This window comes from Accipiter gentilis, chromosome 6, assembly GCF_929443795.1.
Source record: "Accipiter gentilis chromosome 6, bAccGen1.1, whole genome shotgun sequence".
In the NCBI taxonomy this organism is placed as follows: domain Eukaryota; kingdom Metazoa; phylum Chordata; class Aves; order Accipitriformes; family Accipitridae; genus Astur; species Astur gentilis.
This window is the reverse complement of record NC_064885.1, coordinates 5,680,322-5,695,732: the sequence shown is the minus strand read 5'-3', so window position 1 is coordinate 5,695,732 and position 15,411 is coordinate 5,680,322. Positions and strand designations below refer to the sequence as shown.

The window sequence follows — 15,411 nt, the reverse complement described above, 5'->3', positions numbered from 1 at the left end:
GTTCACAGCCTATTTTATGACTCAGAGCTATATGCTGAATATTTGATTATCAAGCTTTTCTAAACAAGGAAAAGGGTTTTAAAGTGGGAGTTAGCCAATTGTGTTAATTAACATTTGGTCAGAGATACTTAACCAGTCTAACACCTTTAGCATTTATATGTTATTTGTTGCTCTTCCCCCTCTAAACCACAAGTAGATAACTCTCTAAATACCCCAACATCCGAAGAAGTCTAGGTTTAAACAGAGCCTGTTTTCATGGTACATGAAATACCATTTCTGTTTTTTTACATCTTTACTTTTTGGTCAACATCTCCCATCAGAAAGTAATCATTCTGAAATCTATCTGGATCATGAAGCCTAAAAATAGTGCCAGTGTAAGCTGTGAAGGTATTCTCCTTTTCAGGGAAGAGGGCTAACAAACCCAACTAGTGCTCATAATTTTATCCTCAAAGCATGTGCAGTGGAAGCATAAGAGGTCACTCACCTATTTGTGTGTTCTACAGCACATGTTTGTTCTTCGGGAGCGGCCTGAAACGGTGTTAATAGACTTGATTCAGAGAACAAAGGATGCAGTGAGAGAACTGGACAACCTGCAGTATCGTAAAATGAAGAAGCTCCTCTTCCAGGAGGCGCACAATGGCCCTGCAGTCGAAACACAGGAGGAGGAGGAGGTGAGAGAAACTTTGGATTTCATCACTGAACCGGAGAATGATGCTGTCATTTAAATAACCACAACTCAGATATTGCTAAAACGAATGGAGGCTGTTTACATACCTGACTGTAAAGTCTGTCTTCCCCTCTATGCTTGGAATAAAGCTACCTCAAGGCGCAAACAAGGACAAACAGGGTAGATGCCTAGTGCTGGCAAGAAGCTGTGCCATGTGTTCATGCTTGAACAGTTAGCTTCCAGTTCTGTAAATCCTAGCTTTCTTTGCCTGTTTGTAAGGCTTCGTGAGGACTCTTTCAGCAACTGCAGTTAACGTCTGTTTTGACCATATGTACAAGGCCCTTGACAGTCTTCTAGTTTTGTCTGGAGAATGTTGTTCTGAGTCTAAGACATAGAAATCTGTACTTGATTTTAAAAAAAAAAAAAGTATCTTTTTGAGGTTGCATGCTGCAATCACCATGCAGAAATTGAGATTCCTCTAGGCTGCAGTTCTGTCATGTACGGGAAGGAACTGTGCAAGGTGCAGGGTCCCAGCTGAGCACTTAGATGATGCTGGTGTCAGAACAGTTTTCTGGTGACACGCCATTGCTGATACATGATAGAGTTCAGCTTGTTAACAGACTCGCTGTTGAAAAGAATCTGACATCAGCCAGTTAATCTTGACAAGGTTGATTCTTTCTCTCCCTGGCATCCCACAAGAGAAATGTTTCATGGCAATGCCTGGAGGGTGGGAACTGCCATCACGTGGCAGGTAGATGCCTTTAGAAAGGAATGGAATGAACATTTCATTTGGTAATGTCCATAGATACAACAGTGATGGATTTGGATTTTCTTAATAATTCCTTTCTCCTAGGAACAAGATCACGGTGTTGGCAGGACAGGAACAGTGAATAGTGTCGGAAGTAATCAGTCCATTCCTAGTATGTCTATCAGTGCCAGTAGCCAAAGCAGTAGTGTTAACAGTCTTCCAGATGCCTCGGATGATAAGAGCGAGCTGGATATGATGGAGGGGGACCACACCGTGATGTCAAATAGCTCTGTCATTCATTTAAAGCCGGTAAGCATTGGATTTTTACTGGATAACTTTGAAGGTGTAAAAAGGGACAGGGTTTGGTTGGCACGATGACAAAAAGTCAAATGCTTCCTATTCCAAGTCATTTGCGGCAGGTTCTAATATTGTGCCCTAAATATATTAATGCATGCTGGAAACTTTGGAATATTGCTGTAAAAATCATTCATTTCTGTTGATTCACTAAAAAATCTTTTACTTACTGAATTGTTTCAAAAGCAGTTTGCTTTACCGTGAGGAGTTGGAACGGCAGGTTGCGAATAGTTTTATTTAGTGGATGCCCTTAATTTGCAGCACTGCTTCATGGGACAAAAGGATGTGAGAGTTCCACCTTTTTACCTTCTAGTTAGTGAATTCTTGAATACAGGATCCACAGTAGTGGCTGAAATCTGTTCCTGAAGTACCCAGCTTCCCAGCACTTGATTCGAATATTTGGTTAATGAACAAAGATGCATGGAAAAAGAAATGCAGCACTCTGGCGACGGCAAGCCGTGAAACCACTTCCCCTGCTTTACCTCTACATGATGAAGGATAAACTGGGGAGCGTCCCTCTGAACCATGCTGCTCTTGCTATGGAGGGGTTATCGCACCTTTTCGCAAAGCGGTAACGTTTCCTTAGCTAATGATAGGTGTGGTTAGAATGTTTTGTTCTTTGCCCAGATATGCAACAGAGACGCAGGTATTTCCTCAGGGAGTTAATTAGTATATCATATCTAACTACTAATCGCTCTGTGATGAATGACAAACTCAAAATAAGAATGTGGAATACACCGTGACAAATTTTAAAACTTGCTTTGAGGTATTTCTGTAGTGGGTGTAATGAAAATCTTCCTCTGTCTTTCAGGGTTACAAAGACGTTGTTTTTGTCTTTCAGACTTGGTATAATCTACTTTATAGCTTCTATGTTTTGTTGATGTAAACTGTTTTAACTCAGTTTTCAGTTTTCCATTTATTTTTCTCATTTTGAGCTTTAATTAGTAATTTTTCTCTCGGTAATAAAAATGCACAGTGAAATTTCCAAAAGCAAAGATCCTAGATCAGAGCACTTGTTGCAGTATATTCCTTCATCCAGCTTATTGGCAGGAGGATCTTTGAAGGCTGATGAATGTAAAATGTTTTTTCTTCCTTTTAAATGTCTTTTGAACCAGACCAAAATAAAAATCCTTAGTCACACAGGTTCTCTTTATTCTCTCATGTTAATATTTGCTGATAAGGAGGAAGAAAACTACAGAGAGGAGTCAGATCCTCGAACAAGGGCATCAGAACCCCAGTCTCCTCCCCAAGTATCTCGCCACAAGTCTCATTATCGCAACCGAGAGCACTTTGCTACTATACGCACAGCATCACTGGTATGTTAAAGTTCTTATTTTGATGAGGTTGTATAGGACGGGTTGCCTTTGAACATTGCTCTGTGAAATTACTTAGAGCTTTTAAGATTTCATCAGAATATGAGCTGTCCTTGTTGGCTGAGATATTATCACTGAAATAGTTTAATGTAAGTTAATAAAAGTTTAAATGTGACACCTAAGCAAATGTAATTTGTCTATATTAGATATTTTCAAAACCAATATGCCTAGTAGAATATAGGAAACTGTTTATAATAGTAAGCTGGCTTTTATTTTCATACGCGTATTATGTGTATTTGTGTGTGCGTGTGTGTATAGATGCACCCTCATTGCAGTGGGCTAAAAAGACATTATTTAATACCAGCTTTATAACAATTGTACAGTTTTTCTGCTGGAGCCCATGTGAGCTTATCTTCTACAGCAGAATTCAGTTTTTAATCTGCTCTGCTGCCATTAGGATGCGTGCTTTTCTTTTACAACAAAATCATATTTCTTTACTGAATAGTTTTATTTTGTGGTTTGAAGACTGCTGAAAAGCAGATTAAGAAGCATTAACTTACTTTGGCCCGATGTGGTTATCTTCCTAGGTGACAAGGCAAATGCAGGAACATGAACAAGACTCTGAACTCCGAGAGCAGATGTCTGGCTATAAACGTATGAGACGGCAACACCAGAAGCAACTGATGGCATTAGAGAATAAACTGAAGGCAGAGATGGACGAGCATCGCCTCAGGTTGGACAAAGATCTTGAAACACAGCGTAACAATTTTGCTGCAGAAATGGAAAAGCTAATTAAAAAGCACCAAGCAGCCATGGAGAAAGAGGTAGGAGATTACGGTTTAGCACACCAGTCTATATTTGTTAATTACATTGAATTGTCCACTTCCCCTCACTGATGAAGAGATGACATTGTAGTCTCTTACATGTCTGTTTTCAGGAGCCAAGCAAATTGCTAATTAGAAAAAGGCTAATACATCACCTCCTTACACTAAGGGGTTTATGTAACTAGAGGAAAGGTATGTCCTTCATCACAGTGCATTATACTAAATGTTAGTAGACTAAGCCCAGAAAAAATACTGTAAGGGTTTTCCTTTCTTTTGCCATGTATATGCTGTCAAAAACTGACTGCCATCAAGTGTTATGGAGGCAGATTAGCCTGCAGAGAAGTACGCCAACTACGCTTAAATGTTCGCCGTCTAGTTGCTTATGGATATGGGGGGTTTTACGCTTTTAAATAATTGATAATGAAGTGGTGCCGCCTACAGCGATTATTATTGATTCTTTGTTCATCTTGGATCTCAGTGGAGCGCTAGGGATATAGTTTATCCTAAGGTGTTGACTTTGTTAGGCAAGACTAGCTGAACAATAGGGCTGAGGAAATGAGGCACTGAAAAAGGTGCGTTGATGGGGGTTGGAATGAGAAGAGAGTGAGGGCAAGCTCTTGAGACTCGCGCTTATTCAGAATCATGGTGAGTATTGTGGTGACTGTACCATGAGTTCCCAATCTTGGGGCTGAAATGGAACATGAGCTGTAATCCATTGGGACTCAAACTGATTTGCTGCTGGATTTGCTGTAGGCTAAAGTGATGGCCAATGAAGAAAAGAAGTTTCAACAGCATATTCAGGCCCAACAGAAAAAAGAATTGAACAGTTTTCTGGAGTCCCAGAAGAGAGAATATAAACTCCGTAAAGAGCAGCTGAAAGAGGTAACTCATCTGTAATGAGAAACGTGAATATAGTACAGTGTACGATACAGTGCGAGAGGGGTGAACATTCAGAAATAAAAGTGCCGCTGTGCGCAAGAGATCTTTCTCTGGATTGCAGCAAGTTCTGCATTTCATGATCAGTCCTGTACGTACTGTATTTGTTTCATATCTTTGGCCTTAAGAGTAAGAGGGTTTATTTATATATTGGCACCTATATGTTTATCTTGTGAAAGTACAAACTGCTCCATTGTTTAATAGTACTTTTTAGCCAGAAACATGCAAATTTGGCAATCCTAAGGAATTAAAAAAGGTAGTTTAAGAAAGGTCATGAGCATATTTCTCATACCTTGTTGCTGCAGATATTGACCATGTACTGCAGCAGTTAGTGAAGTTTCTTATCACTTAAATGATATTTCTGTAGCAGCAGCAAGAAAACAGAGCAGTAAAGATGACCTGCAGATTTTTATTTTTTTTTAAGGAAAATATCTGAAAAACACTATTTAATTTTAATGGAGAAAGCTGTGTAATAATAGTTTAATAATCACTGTATTGTAGTGAAAATTGTGACTTTTGTGAAATGCAGAAAAACTGTAGAATCAAACTTCCTGATTCTTTTTGTGGAGTGGCTGAAACCATAAGCACTATAAATAATTTTTTTTGAAAGAACCATTTAGTGCTCAACCACCAACTTGTGTGATGCAACTCTGGAACTTGCTCCAAAGGGGAATATTCCCAAACACAGACATTTCCCAGGAGAAAAAAAAGGCTAAAGAGCAGCAGAGCCAAGAAAGATCTAACAAAAGCTATAGTAGTGTGGGCTCTTTATAATAACATAGAATCTTTTTCTAAGTGGGCAGCAGATCAGAGAGCACCAAGAAACACTGATGAAATACAGAGGAGTTCTGTCTCATACTTAAGTTGAAATGTATCACAACAAGTCTAGTTACTGTATGGGCATCTCTAGTATGCAATTCAAACAAGCAAAGTCTTTTGCCAAGGATACTTCAAGCTATGGATTGAATTTAATACAAATGTGGAAACCGTGGCTTTAAATTTCACCTGTGAAATTTCTTTATATTGCTTTTGTAAATTATGGCATCTCAGTGAGTGGCTCTGCCTTGATGAGTTACTTATAAAAATGTGTATGTGTTCTGATCAAGCAAGACAAAAATTTTCTAATGTGCTTCATGTGGCTGGAGTTTTGTTTGAACAACAGGTCGCCAACGCTTTCCTTCACCTCTCAGTCCTTTGGGAGCCTGTAAAAATGTTTGTCAGGCAGTATGGCAGGACTTTCAAGTGTCTTTGTGTTCAGTGGCAAACCATCATTTTTACATTTTGAGCTAATATGTATGTCTGGAAACTGTGGACATGAACCAGTATTTTGGCCAGTTAAAATGGCCAGTGCAAAAACAAGTTGTAGTTAAATTTGCTTCACTGTGAATTGTCTCCTGGTGTTCCCTTAGATATGTGATATGATGCATTTTGGAGAGGCTGGGATGGTATCGGCCATGAGAAGATAAGGTGGAACGGCTTTGAAACATAGTTCATTAGGCAGGTCCGTCCAGTTGTTCAGGGCCAAGAAGCTTAATATGACTATTCCACAATTAATTATCTTGCTGTTATCAGGAGCTGAATGAAAACCAGAGCACTCCAAAGAAGGAGAAGCAGGAGTGGCTCTCCAAGCAGAAGGAGAACATCCAGCATTTCCAGGCAGAGGAAGAAGCCAACTTGCTGAGGCGTCAGAGGCAGTACTTAGAGCTGGAGTGTCGCCGCTTTAAGAGACGGATGCTCCTTGGCCGCCATAATCTGGAGCAGGACCTGGTTCGGGAGGTGAGAGAATAGGCAGAGATAGACCTGGAACCACCTGTGTGAAAGCAATCTGCAATCCAACTCCAATCTCATTGAAGTGTTAATTACTACATCTAAAGTTTTTTGGTAAAATAATGGTTCAATATGTTTTGCAATGCCATCTGGTAATCCCTCTGGCATTTAGGGGATCATGTGGAATCAAATGTTCAGATTAGTGCCCTGTTGTGGGAGAATTGTTAGATCCAAAAAGTCAACAGACATAACAGTTACAGTCCTTTCCAGAAAATGCTTATTGTGAATCCTGTTGAGCATCTAGAACAGGAAGAAGAAAAGTGAAATGAGGAAGGAAAAATTACCGGTGGCGGTGCTGTCTGCTTCTGATAAGACATAGAAACTCTGCACTCTGTCCTCAAATGCCTTGGAAAGAGAGAAATGCCCTTGTGAACAAAGTGAAATGTCACGTTGTGAGCGGAAATCCAAGTAAGTACAAAGAATCTAATAATTCTCTCTGTCCTCCTGTTAGGAATTAAACAAAAGGCAGACACAGAAGGACCTGGAGCACGCCATGCTGCTGCGTCAGCACGAGTCCATGCAGGAGCTGGAGTTCCGCCATCTCAGTACCATCCAGAAGATGCGCTGTGAGCTGATCCGACTCCAGCACCAGACCGAGCTCACCAACCAGCTGGAATACAACAAGCGCCGGGAGCGGGAGCTGAGGCGTAAGCACGTCATGGAGGTCCGGCAGCAGCCCAAGAGCCTGAAGGTACTAAGTGATGTAGGAGCTCTGGGCACGAGCTGCTGGTGGTGGTGGAGGAAAAGTGTGGTACATTGCAGCTCAGTTCTCATTTGCAGTGTATGCAGGTCCAAGGTATTTTGTAGCTTGTTAATTTGAGAGGTGTCTCATTCTGTAATGAATGCCTTTTTTAAAAAGTGTCATATTTGTCAAGTTGTGTAACTGCCAGGGTGCAACTGCAGCCCAGCAAGCACCATATGTATGAACCATAGCAATGGTGATCAAGGTTGCATTGTATTGTAGGCAGGCCATAGCAGCAGTATATCCTCATTTGATTTGAAAAGCTGTTGTTCACATCAGTGTGCCTTCTTTTTTGTGGTAGTTTAAAATGCATTTAATCTTTGCACTGCCCTTTTTTTTTTTTTTCCCCCCCCTTTTCCTCCTACACCATTTTCTGATCCTTTTCCTTCCCTCCATATACAAAAATAATATCTATTTTTCTGTAGTGAAGCAGTGTCATTTAAAAACAAAACAAAACAAAAGCTTTGTGTTATTGCATGCAGCAAAATGAACTGCACTATTGGTCTTGGCTAGCTCACCTTGTTATTGTTTTTATATTAAAGCTGGTATGCTAGCAAGTGTAGGGGGAAGAGAGAGAGAGATACCACCAGCCAACTGCAGTGTCCTCAGGAAGCTCCTAGTGCTGACCTTTGCTGTGTTGTGCTCTCATGGGTTTCTCATGCTGCCCTTGTAACTGTGGTGGCTGACCAGAACTATAGGGCCTCTGTAATTGAGGCTCTTAGTGTTTTCATTGTAAGCCTTCACTTCATCCAAAGAAGTCCAGTGGTTTATTCTGAAGTGTCTGAGAAGGGAGTATAAGGCCTTTCACAAAGCTGCCTGGTACATTTCCTTTGAGGAGGCAGACTTCTTCTCTCCACCCAGTGTTCAGCTGTGCCAGTAACAAAATGAGTGTATGGCATACTGAACATGGGGTTTCTTTGTTGTTCTAGGTCTTTCCTCTTCGTGATATTTCCCATCTGACTTAATTTTCACCACCTGCAAGTTATCTTCTTACAGAGAAAATAACCAACTTGAAAATAGAACTTCAGCAGAAAAAAATAAATACCTGGTTTGTCAATATTAGAATAATATTAAATAGTGAAAACCTAGCTTGTGAGAACAAGGGACCATCTGATCGCTGTTGAGAATCTCCAAGGATATAGTGTATAAATAGCTGATGACTTCACAGGGAAGCTGCGCTGCACTCTGAGCTGAATAAAACTGAAGCAGCTGTATTAGGTTGATCCTTCTGAGATTAGTATGAATGAGTTCTGCCTCCCTAAGGTGATGTGGTGCAAACACGAGTGGGCAGCATGTCCGTTCTCATTCCCTGGCTGGCAGTTGGGACAGCAGGATCAGCGGTCTCTCTGGGCTGCAGAGGCTTGGCTGCCCTCTCACCTCTGCAGACTCTTCAACCCCTTCCCTTTTCCAGTGAGGACAGGGCTGGAGCGTTTTGCGGGCAGCATGGAAAGCTTGCACTTTGCTTTGCATGGCTGTTCTGCGATTAGTGAAGGATTTCAGGCTTGAGCTGTCAATCCAGCACCTTTGCGTACACACAGTGCTAATAATGCAGCCTGCTGGACAACCGTTCAGTTTGTAGTACAATCCCCTATTTATTGAGACTGTTCCGTGGTATTAACTCTTCTCTTGCTTCTGACTAATGCAGGCAAGTATTCTTAATTGAATAGATAATCTTACTATTTGTTCAGTTTCTCTCTCCAGCAACTTTTTCCCTCGAGGGCACATGTTTCAGGCTTTCTCTTTGTCATTTAGTGAGGTCCTTTGTCCTGAAAGCAGGTTTTTAACAGTCAGTGTCTGTTGCTGCTATTACAGCACTAGAAGGACCGATAACTAGAATTCACCCTTCACTGAAAACTGCTCTGTTGTTATTTCCAGTGTGTTAATTGTCATGCGAATACCCTCTTGCTGGTATTTCACAATACTAGGTCAAAATGATCTTGTCAGAAGTCTGACTGGAAATCTTACCCCTCCCTTCTGTTTCCTGTTGTTAAAGCCTTTGGATTGGAAGCCTGTAAACAATCTGGTGTCCAAGCAAGACTTCACAGAAAGTGAGGACAAAATAGATTGCTAGTGTTCTGCTGTGACCAGGTCCCTGACGGGAATGTGTAACCTGGTGACACTTCCCTTAAAAGCAGCGAGAAACAACCTTAAAGGTTTCCTGGAGGGAAATAACTTACTGTGAATTTAGGAAGGGTAAAAGTGATGTATTCCTCTCTGTGATACACGTTTTGGTTTGAATGAAACCCATCTTTGTCCTGTTTTCTGCATCAGATGAGCAAAGTGGAATTGTTGGTTTACGCAGCAAAGCGCGCTGATGTCTACGTCGGGCTGGATGTATTGTCTGGTCCCACTGCATCTTTCTAGGTAGCTACAAGTGCTGCGCTTATCACCTACCCTGCTGAGCCTTGAGTTAGTGCCAGGAGCAGGCAGTGGAGGAGCTGACGGGAGACTTGCGCATATATCTGCCTTACTGGTTCAGATCCCAGAGCTCTTCCAACTTATTCAAGGGACAGGCATCTGGTCCTATGCTCTGTTCCTGCCCCCAGTGCTTCAGGATTTGACCGTGGTGGCTGACAGTGGGAATGACCCAGAGAGTGTACTGACTGCCTTGATGTGGTGGGTTTAGGGGTTGGTTTGTTTGTTTGTCTCTTCTTATCATGAAGTACTTGACTATCTGTCTGTTAACCAGCATCGCTCCTAGCTTGTGCATTTTGCTTAGTTAGAAGTATCCCTGCCAGCCCTCCTGTAGAATGACACAGGGAACTCCAGAACACCTTCCTTTTAAGGGTCTTAAAACACCTAGTAGATGTTAACCCTCGTGAGCTGCTCTGGGGGCAGGTAAGGCAGGTGAAAGAGAAAAGTAATTTCCTCAGGGTCATACAGCAAAGTCAGGTCCAGATGCCTTTTCCAGGGTTGATGTCTCCTAGCCCTGCATGCAATTGAGAAGTTATGTCTCTAAACAATACAGAGGTCCTAGCAAGTGCAAAGGGAAAACTTAATCTCCAGTGAGCCTCCATTAGGACTGAGGAATTGTTTTGTTTGCCAGACTTGTTGCCTGTGGCGTACGTCTTCAAGCGTCTAATCTTTCCCAGCCATTTTTTAGTATCTTTATGAAAACCAGGCTTTTAGTATCAAGGGTTAGAATACATCTTATCTTCATCAAACACTCAATGGAAAATGTGTTGCTTTTTTTCCCTGTCCCTTCCCATGCACCAGACCTGCTTCTTTTCATAACATTAAGTGCTGTTCGTATATATGTGCCATACAAGCACAATAATGTGTAAGTATGGCTTTTGGTGCTAATAAATATTAGTCCTGTCCCTCAAGAACTTTTCTTGAAAAGCAACACCCAGGACTGGATCCAGTCCAGTGACAAATGTGAGGCTCTTTGTGCAGACAGCTGTATTTAGGCTGGAGCTTTGTTATAAAAGTGTCTGTATTGTAATTGTTTCGCACAGTAGCAGTGTCAAAGCAGCTGCAGCAATAGTCATTGCCTCTTGTGTATTTTGCTTCCCTCCTTGCACTGTAGATGTTAATATACATTTGTGGATTCTTGAACTCATATCCTTAATGTAATCCTAAATATCCATTTGAATGGATATTTCTCCCATTTGAAACATGCTGGTTTTTTCTTTGTTTGTGTCCCCTCCGTCTTTCCAGTCAAAAGAACTACAGATAAAGAAGCAGTTTCAGGATACATGCAAGATCCAAACCAGACAGTACAAAGCACTGAGAAACCATCTGCTGGAGACCACGCCAAAGAGTGAACATAAAGCTGTCCTCAAACGGCTCAAGGAGGAGCAGACCCGGAAGCTGGCTATCCTGGCTGAGCAGTATGATCACAGCATTAATGAAATGCTCTCTACACAAGCTGTGAGTCGCCTCCGAGGGACCCAGGGTTCCTCAGCCAAATAGGGATGTTTGCATTTTAACCGATCTGTATCCTGACAGCAGGCTATCTGCTTCCTTGTTACATGTGCCATACCCTGCACAGTCGTTCCTCTGTATTTAAAAAGCAGCATTCAAACGCAGAGGAAGGAGGTATTACCCCCTTCAGGCAGGTTGAAGTTGAAGCTGCTGTTGCAGAGATGCGAAGTGATGCATCTGTGTGGCCAGAGGACTGCTGTTTTGCATGAAGTTTGACAACATAAACATCCCTGTTAGAGCATCATTAAATAATGTGCAGCTTGCTGTCTTAAGTCATTTAGATTTTGATTTGTCAACGATACCAACCAAAGCATGTCCCACTGGTGGAAGATGCTCATTGAGTCATGGAGGAGTCCGGAGTTTTGACTGTAAATCTGAAGTAATGGTGAAAGTGTTGTGAACATTCCGAGATTCCATCTTTAAGGAATGAGCACATGAGCAATGCTTTGAGTCCTTCCTACAACTGAATGCCTAGTTTTCTTTGTACTTCTTGCATATTGCTTCCTGCTCATGTCGCTCTGTACAACTTTGACGCTGTGAGGCAGGGTAGCTCGCTTGCTTTATGTATGGGAAGGCTGAAAGTTCAGTATCATATTGCTTTTAGGTTTATGTCATTATATTCTTTTGCCCAAAGTCCTGCATTGGCAGGGATATGGACTTAAGCCTCCTGTGTACAGGTAATTGGTTAATCCAGTTGAACAGAGCAAGAGATCTTCTCTTTGCCTCTAGCAAAAGGAGAGCTGTGGATATTAGCACCTCCAGCAGTCTGGTCTCTGCAGTATGGATCGTGGTTCCTGAGGTGCCACTGCTCATCAGCATCACTTGCATCAGCACTGTGGGCTCACTGTCACCAGTCTTTGTCACTATAGGTCCTCTGTTCAGTGAAACGAAATACAATAGAGACCAATTGTATTGCTAAGAAAACAAAGTCCCATCCCATTCTCTCCCCCTCCCCGCAGTCCTCCCCCAGAGTGTCATGAGTGGTTACCCCATAGTGAAACGTCTCTATTGTCTGTTTTTCCCAGCTGCGTTTGGATGAAGCACAGGAAGCAGAGTGCCAGGTTTTGAAGATGCAGCTGCAGCAAGAATTGGAGCTGCTGAATGCATATCAGAGTAAAATCAAGATGCAGGCAGAAGCCCAGCATGATCGGGAGCTGCGTGATCTTGAACAGAGGGTATCCCTCCGTCGGGCCCTCCTTGAGCAGAAGGTAAAGTGGGCATGCGAACATCATTAGCACGCTACATACTTCAGATCTTAAATTGCACCGTACTTATCAATAGAGGGGGAAATGCTTTTACCTTGCTGTATATAGTAACACAGATCATTTGGGTATTTGCCTCTCTGGGATGATAGCTCAGTGACACATAGGCTAAACTTTCTGCCAGCTCAGCCATACTATGTGAGCAGCTTCTGGCCGGGATAGAGCTACCTGAAGTGTGCCAGAGGAAGTCCTGCTTCTCTGGGCAGAAGGGAAAGTGAACTGTTCTTTCTGTCTCTGAGCTGCAGATTAACTTCCCCAGCTCATTAGAGGACAGACAATAACAACTTAAAGCTGGGGGGCGGGGGGGGGGGGATTTTGGAATTTGCATAGTATCAGTAGTAGGTATCTTTGGGGAGGGGAAAAGAAAAGGTAAAATGTATTTGAGACCCTGTGTTTTATGGTAATACTATTTTACTGCACGTCTGCTCCATTTGTCAGTCTGTGGAGACCAGGCTACAGTTTCCCTATGAAATTATGCTTGTTACGGGAAATGCTGCTGTCTGCAGCATTTCCCTAAGCAAACTGAAGTAGGCAGACCCACAGGCATGGGTGACCTGCTGCTCCCTAGATTTCAGCTTGTAATTGGCTATGTGTATTAAAGTGCTCCTTGTTAAAGTATGCTTTTTATGCAGTGCCAGACATACAGTGTGTATAGGAATGTTAGTGGCCTCACACACAGCCAGGGTAAGGGTAATGCACCAGTCAGTGAAAAGAAATACACAATCAGCCTTCCTCCTGCAAACTTTTTCCCCTCTGATTTGCCCTGTTTGCGCCAGCCATCACCATTCATGCAACAGTTCCCAACTTTGCTGATCGGTGATTATTAAGTTAGGGCAATTACTCCGTCGCCTCGAGGTACTTTAGACTTAACTTCTCCCAGAGGCCAACAGATGGATGCTGGGCTGATAGAGGGCCCTCATCAGCATGTAACTGCTCCACCTCATGGTCAGCCGAGGAAACTTCTCCAAGAGGACGGTGCAGTGCTATTGTGCTTTGGTCTCCTGCAAGTAGACATGAATCTCTGGAAGTAACTGAATTTGTGAAGAAAAAAACAAAACAAAGCAAACCCCCAGAGTTCCCGTGTGGTGCTTACATGTGTAATGGCTGTCTTTAGACCCCATCGCTAGTTAGTTTGCTCCTGTCCAGAAGAGGACAGCTCCCATCACAGCCCTGTGTTTGAGCATGAGTTTATGCTGGGTGTGCATTGCCCTCTGGCGGCATGATCTGCTGAGCGCTCTGGGAAGAAGTGTGCCACAGTGAGCCTGCTACTGGTCATTGCTCCTTGTCTGTGCGACCAGCATATATTGCACTGCACAGAGTATTATGTTAAAAGTTGAAGTGAGCCCAGTGACTTAAGGAAACGCACATCAACCAATAGTATTGTCACGTAAGTCTTTCATTGTGGACCAGGATTGAAGTCTCTGTGCATAGAAAGCCCCTGCAAAGCATTTGACATCAGTAATGGTGTTAGGAAGCTTAGCAATGCTACTTTACGGAGAGGAAAAAAACAACTAAAATAAGACCTAGTATAATTTTTTGTGTGTGTTTGTGTCCCTGTGTTGCCGTAGCATAGCAAAAAATTGAATGGTGCTTCAACTTCCATAGGTTTATTTAGTAATACATGCAGTCCTAGCACATTGCAAGTCACAAAGTCATGGCCCAGCAATGAGACTCTCTTTCTTGGTGGGTTTACAGTCATTTAGCAGCAGCTCAAAGGAAAACATGTGGGTGCAAAGGTAGATGCATCCTTCTTTTGCAAGGGTATTTTTGGGGAGGATAGGTGGTGTTCTGTTTTTGTAAGAATTGAGTTGCGAGTATTCTGGTGTGGATTGCTCAGGGATGTCACCTGGTATTTGCTTGCATGTGCTAACTGAAACTGGCAGCCAGAGAAAGGGCAGGTATGTGCGCAAGATGAATGTCTGAATTTATATGCACAAATATATACGTAGCCTGTGGCAAAGTCAGTCCCTGATGTTCAATAATAAACCAGATTCCAGAAGTTAGTGTGTGCATAGGACTCTGCTTCCTTCTCAGCACAGTGCTCTTTATTTTTGATGGTGCCCATCACCATAGTAACTCACCAGAGCATACATGTCTGACTGAGGCTAAGGAGGGAGTAGCCAGCCCCATCAATGCACAGCCTTTAAGTGCCAGTTACTGAGGCTCTGTACAAGCTATACCCTGATACTGTGTTGTTTGTGTTGCACCAGTAATGAGCATGTCCCAAGAGTGTCTTTAAAAGACTTCAGATTTACTCATTTCCTTCCCACATGCCTCAGACACCTCATCTTCAGAGTCCTGCATCCTGAGGTCGTTTCTAAGTGATGTCATTTTAATGCAGTGTGTTAGGCATGCCTTTCTGTGAAGTTCAGTTGCGCTAAGTGCTGTGTGTTATGCTGTCACAAAGTCTGAAAACTGTGAGCAGCTGGACATGCTGAAGACATTGAAAAAGGAGGATCCTGCTTAGATAGCAGGACTGGAAAAACAAGTGGAGCATTTTAAAGAGCTAACATTAGAGAAGGCATCTTCTTCCTCTTCTGCCTTTCCCAAACTAGCTGACTACTGCGTGGCTCTCGGCACAAGTGAGCAAGGCTGCCCTATGGAGAGAGTCAGTGTCACTCACCTAGCGCTAAGAAGCAGGCAAGTGGATAAGGCTGTTTCTGAAAACCTCAAATGGCTCAGGAGATGACTCAGGCGGGAGCAGATTGTTTCCTAAATTCCAGATGAAATCACTTTGCATATTCCCTGACTAAGGCAAGAGAGTGCTTACAAGTACAAGGCTCTGCCCAATACCTTCAGCACAGACCAAGA

General features: G+C 42.6%; 1 protein-coding gene across 2 annotated transcripts in view; it reads left to right on the top strand.

The window, feature by feature from the left end:
* Window positions 1-15,411, top strand: part of TAOK1 (TAO kinase 1) — a 73,705-nt gene that overhangs the window by 49,754 nt on the left and 8,540 nt on the right. For both annotated transcript variants that reach the window (XM_049802032.1, XM_049802033.1), the window contains 9 exons: window positions 504-671; window positions 1,521-1,724; window positions 2,951-3,085; window positions 3,670-3,906; window positions 4,660-4,788; window positions 6,415-6,618; window positions 7,121-7,360; window positions 11,072-11,284; window positions 12,364-12,546. In XM_049802032.1, coding sequence (XP_049657989.1) covers window positions 504-671; window positions 1,521-1,724; window positions 2,951-3,085; window positions 3,670-3,906; window positions 4,660-4,788; window positions 6,415-6,618; window positions 7,121-7,360; window positions 11,072-11,284; window positions 12,364-12,546 — 1,713 coding nt within the window. The remainder of the gene's footprint in view (window positions 1-503; window positions 672-1,520; window positions 1,725-2,950; window positions 3,086-3,669; window positions 3,907-4,659; window positions 4,789-6,414; window positions 6,619-7,120; window positions 7,361-11,071; window positions 11,285-12,363; window positions 12,547-15,411) is intronic.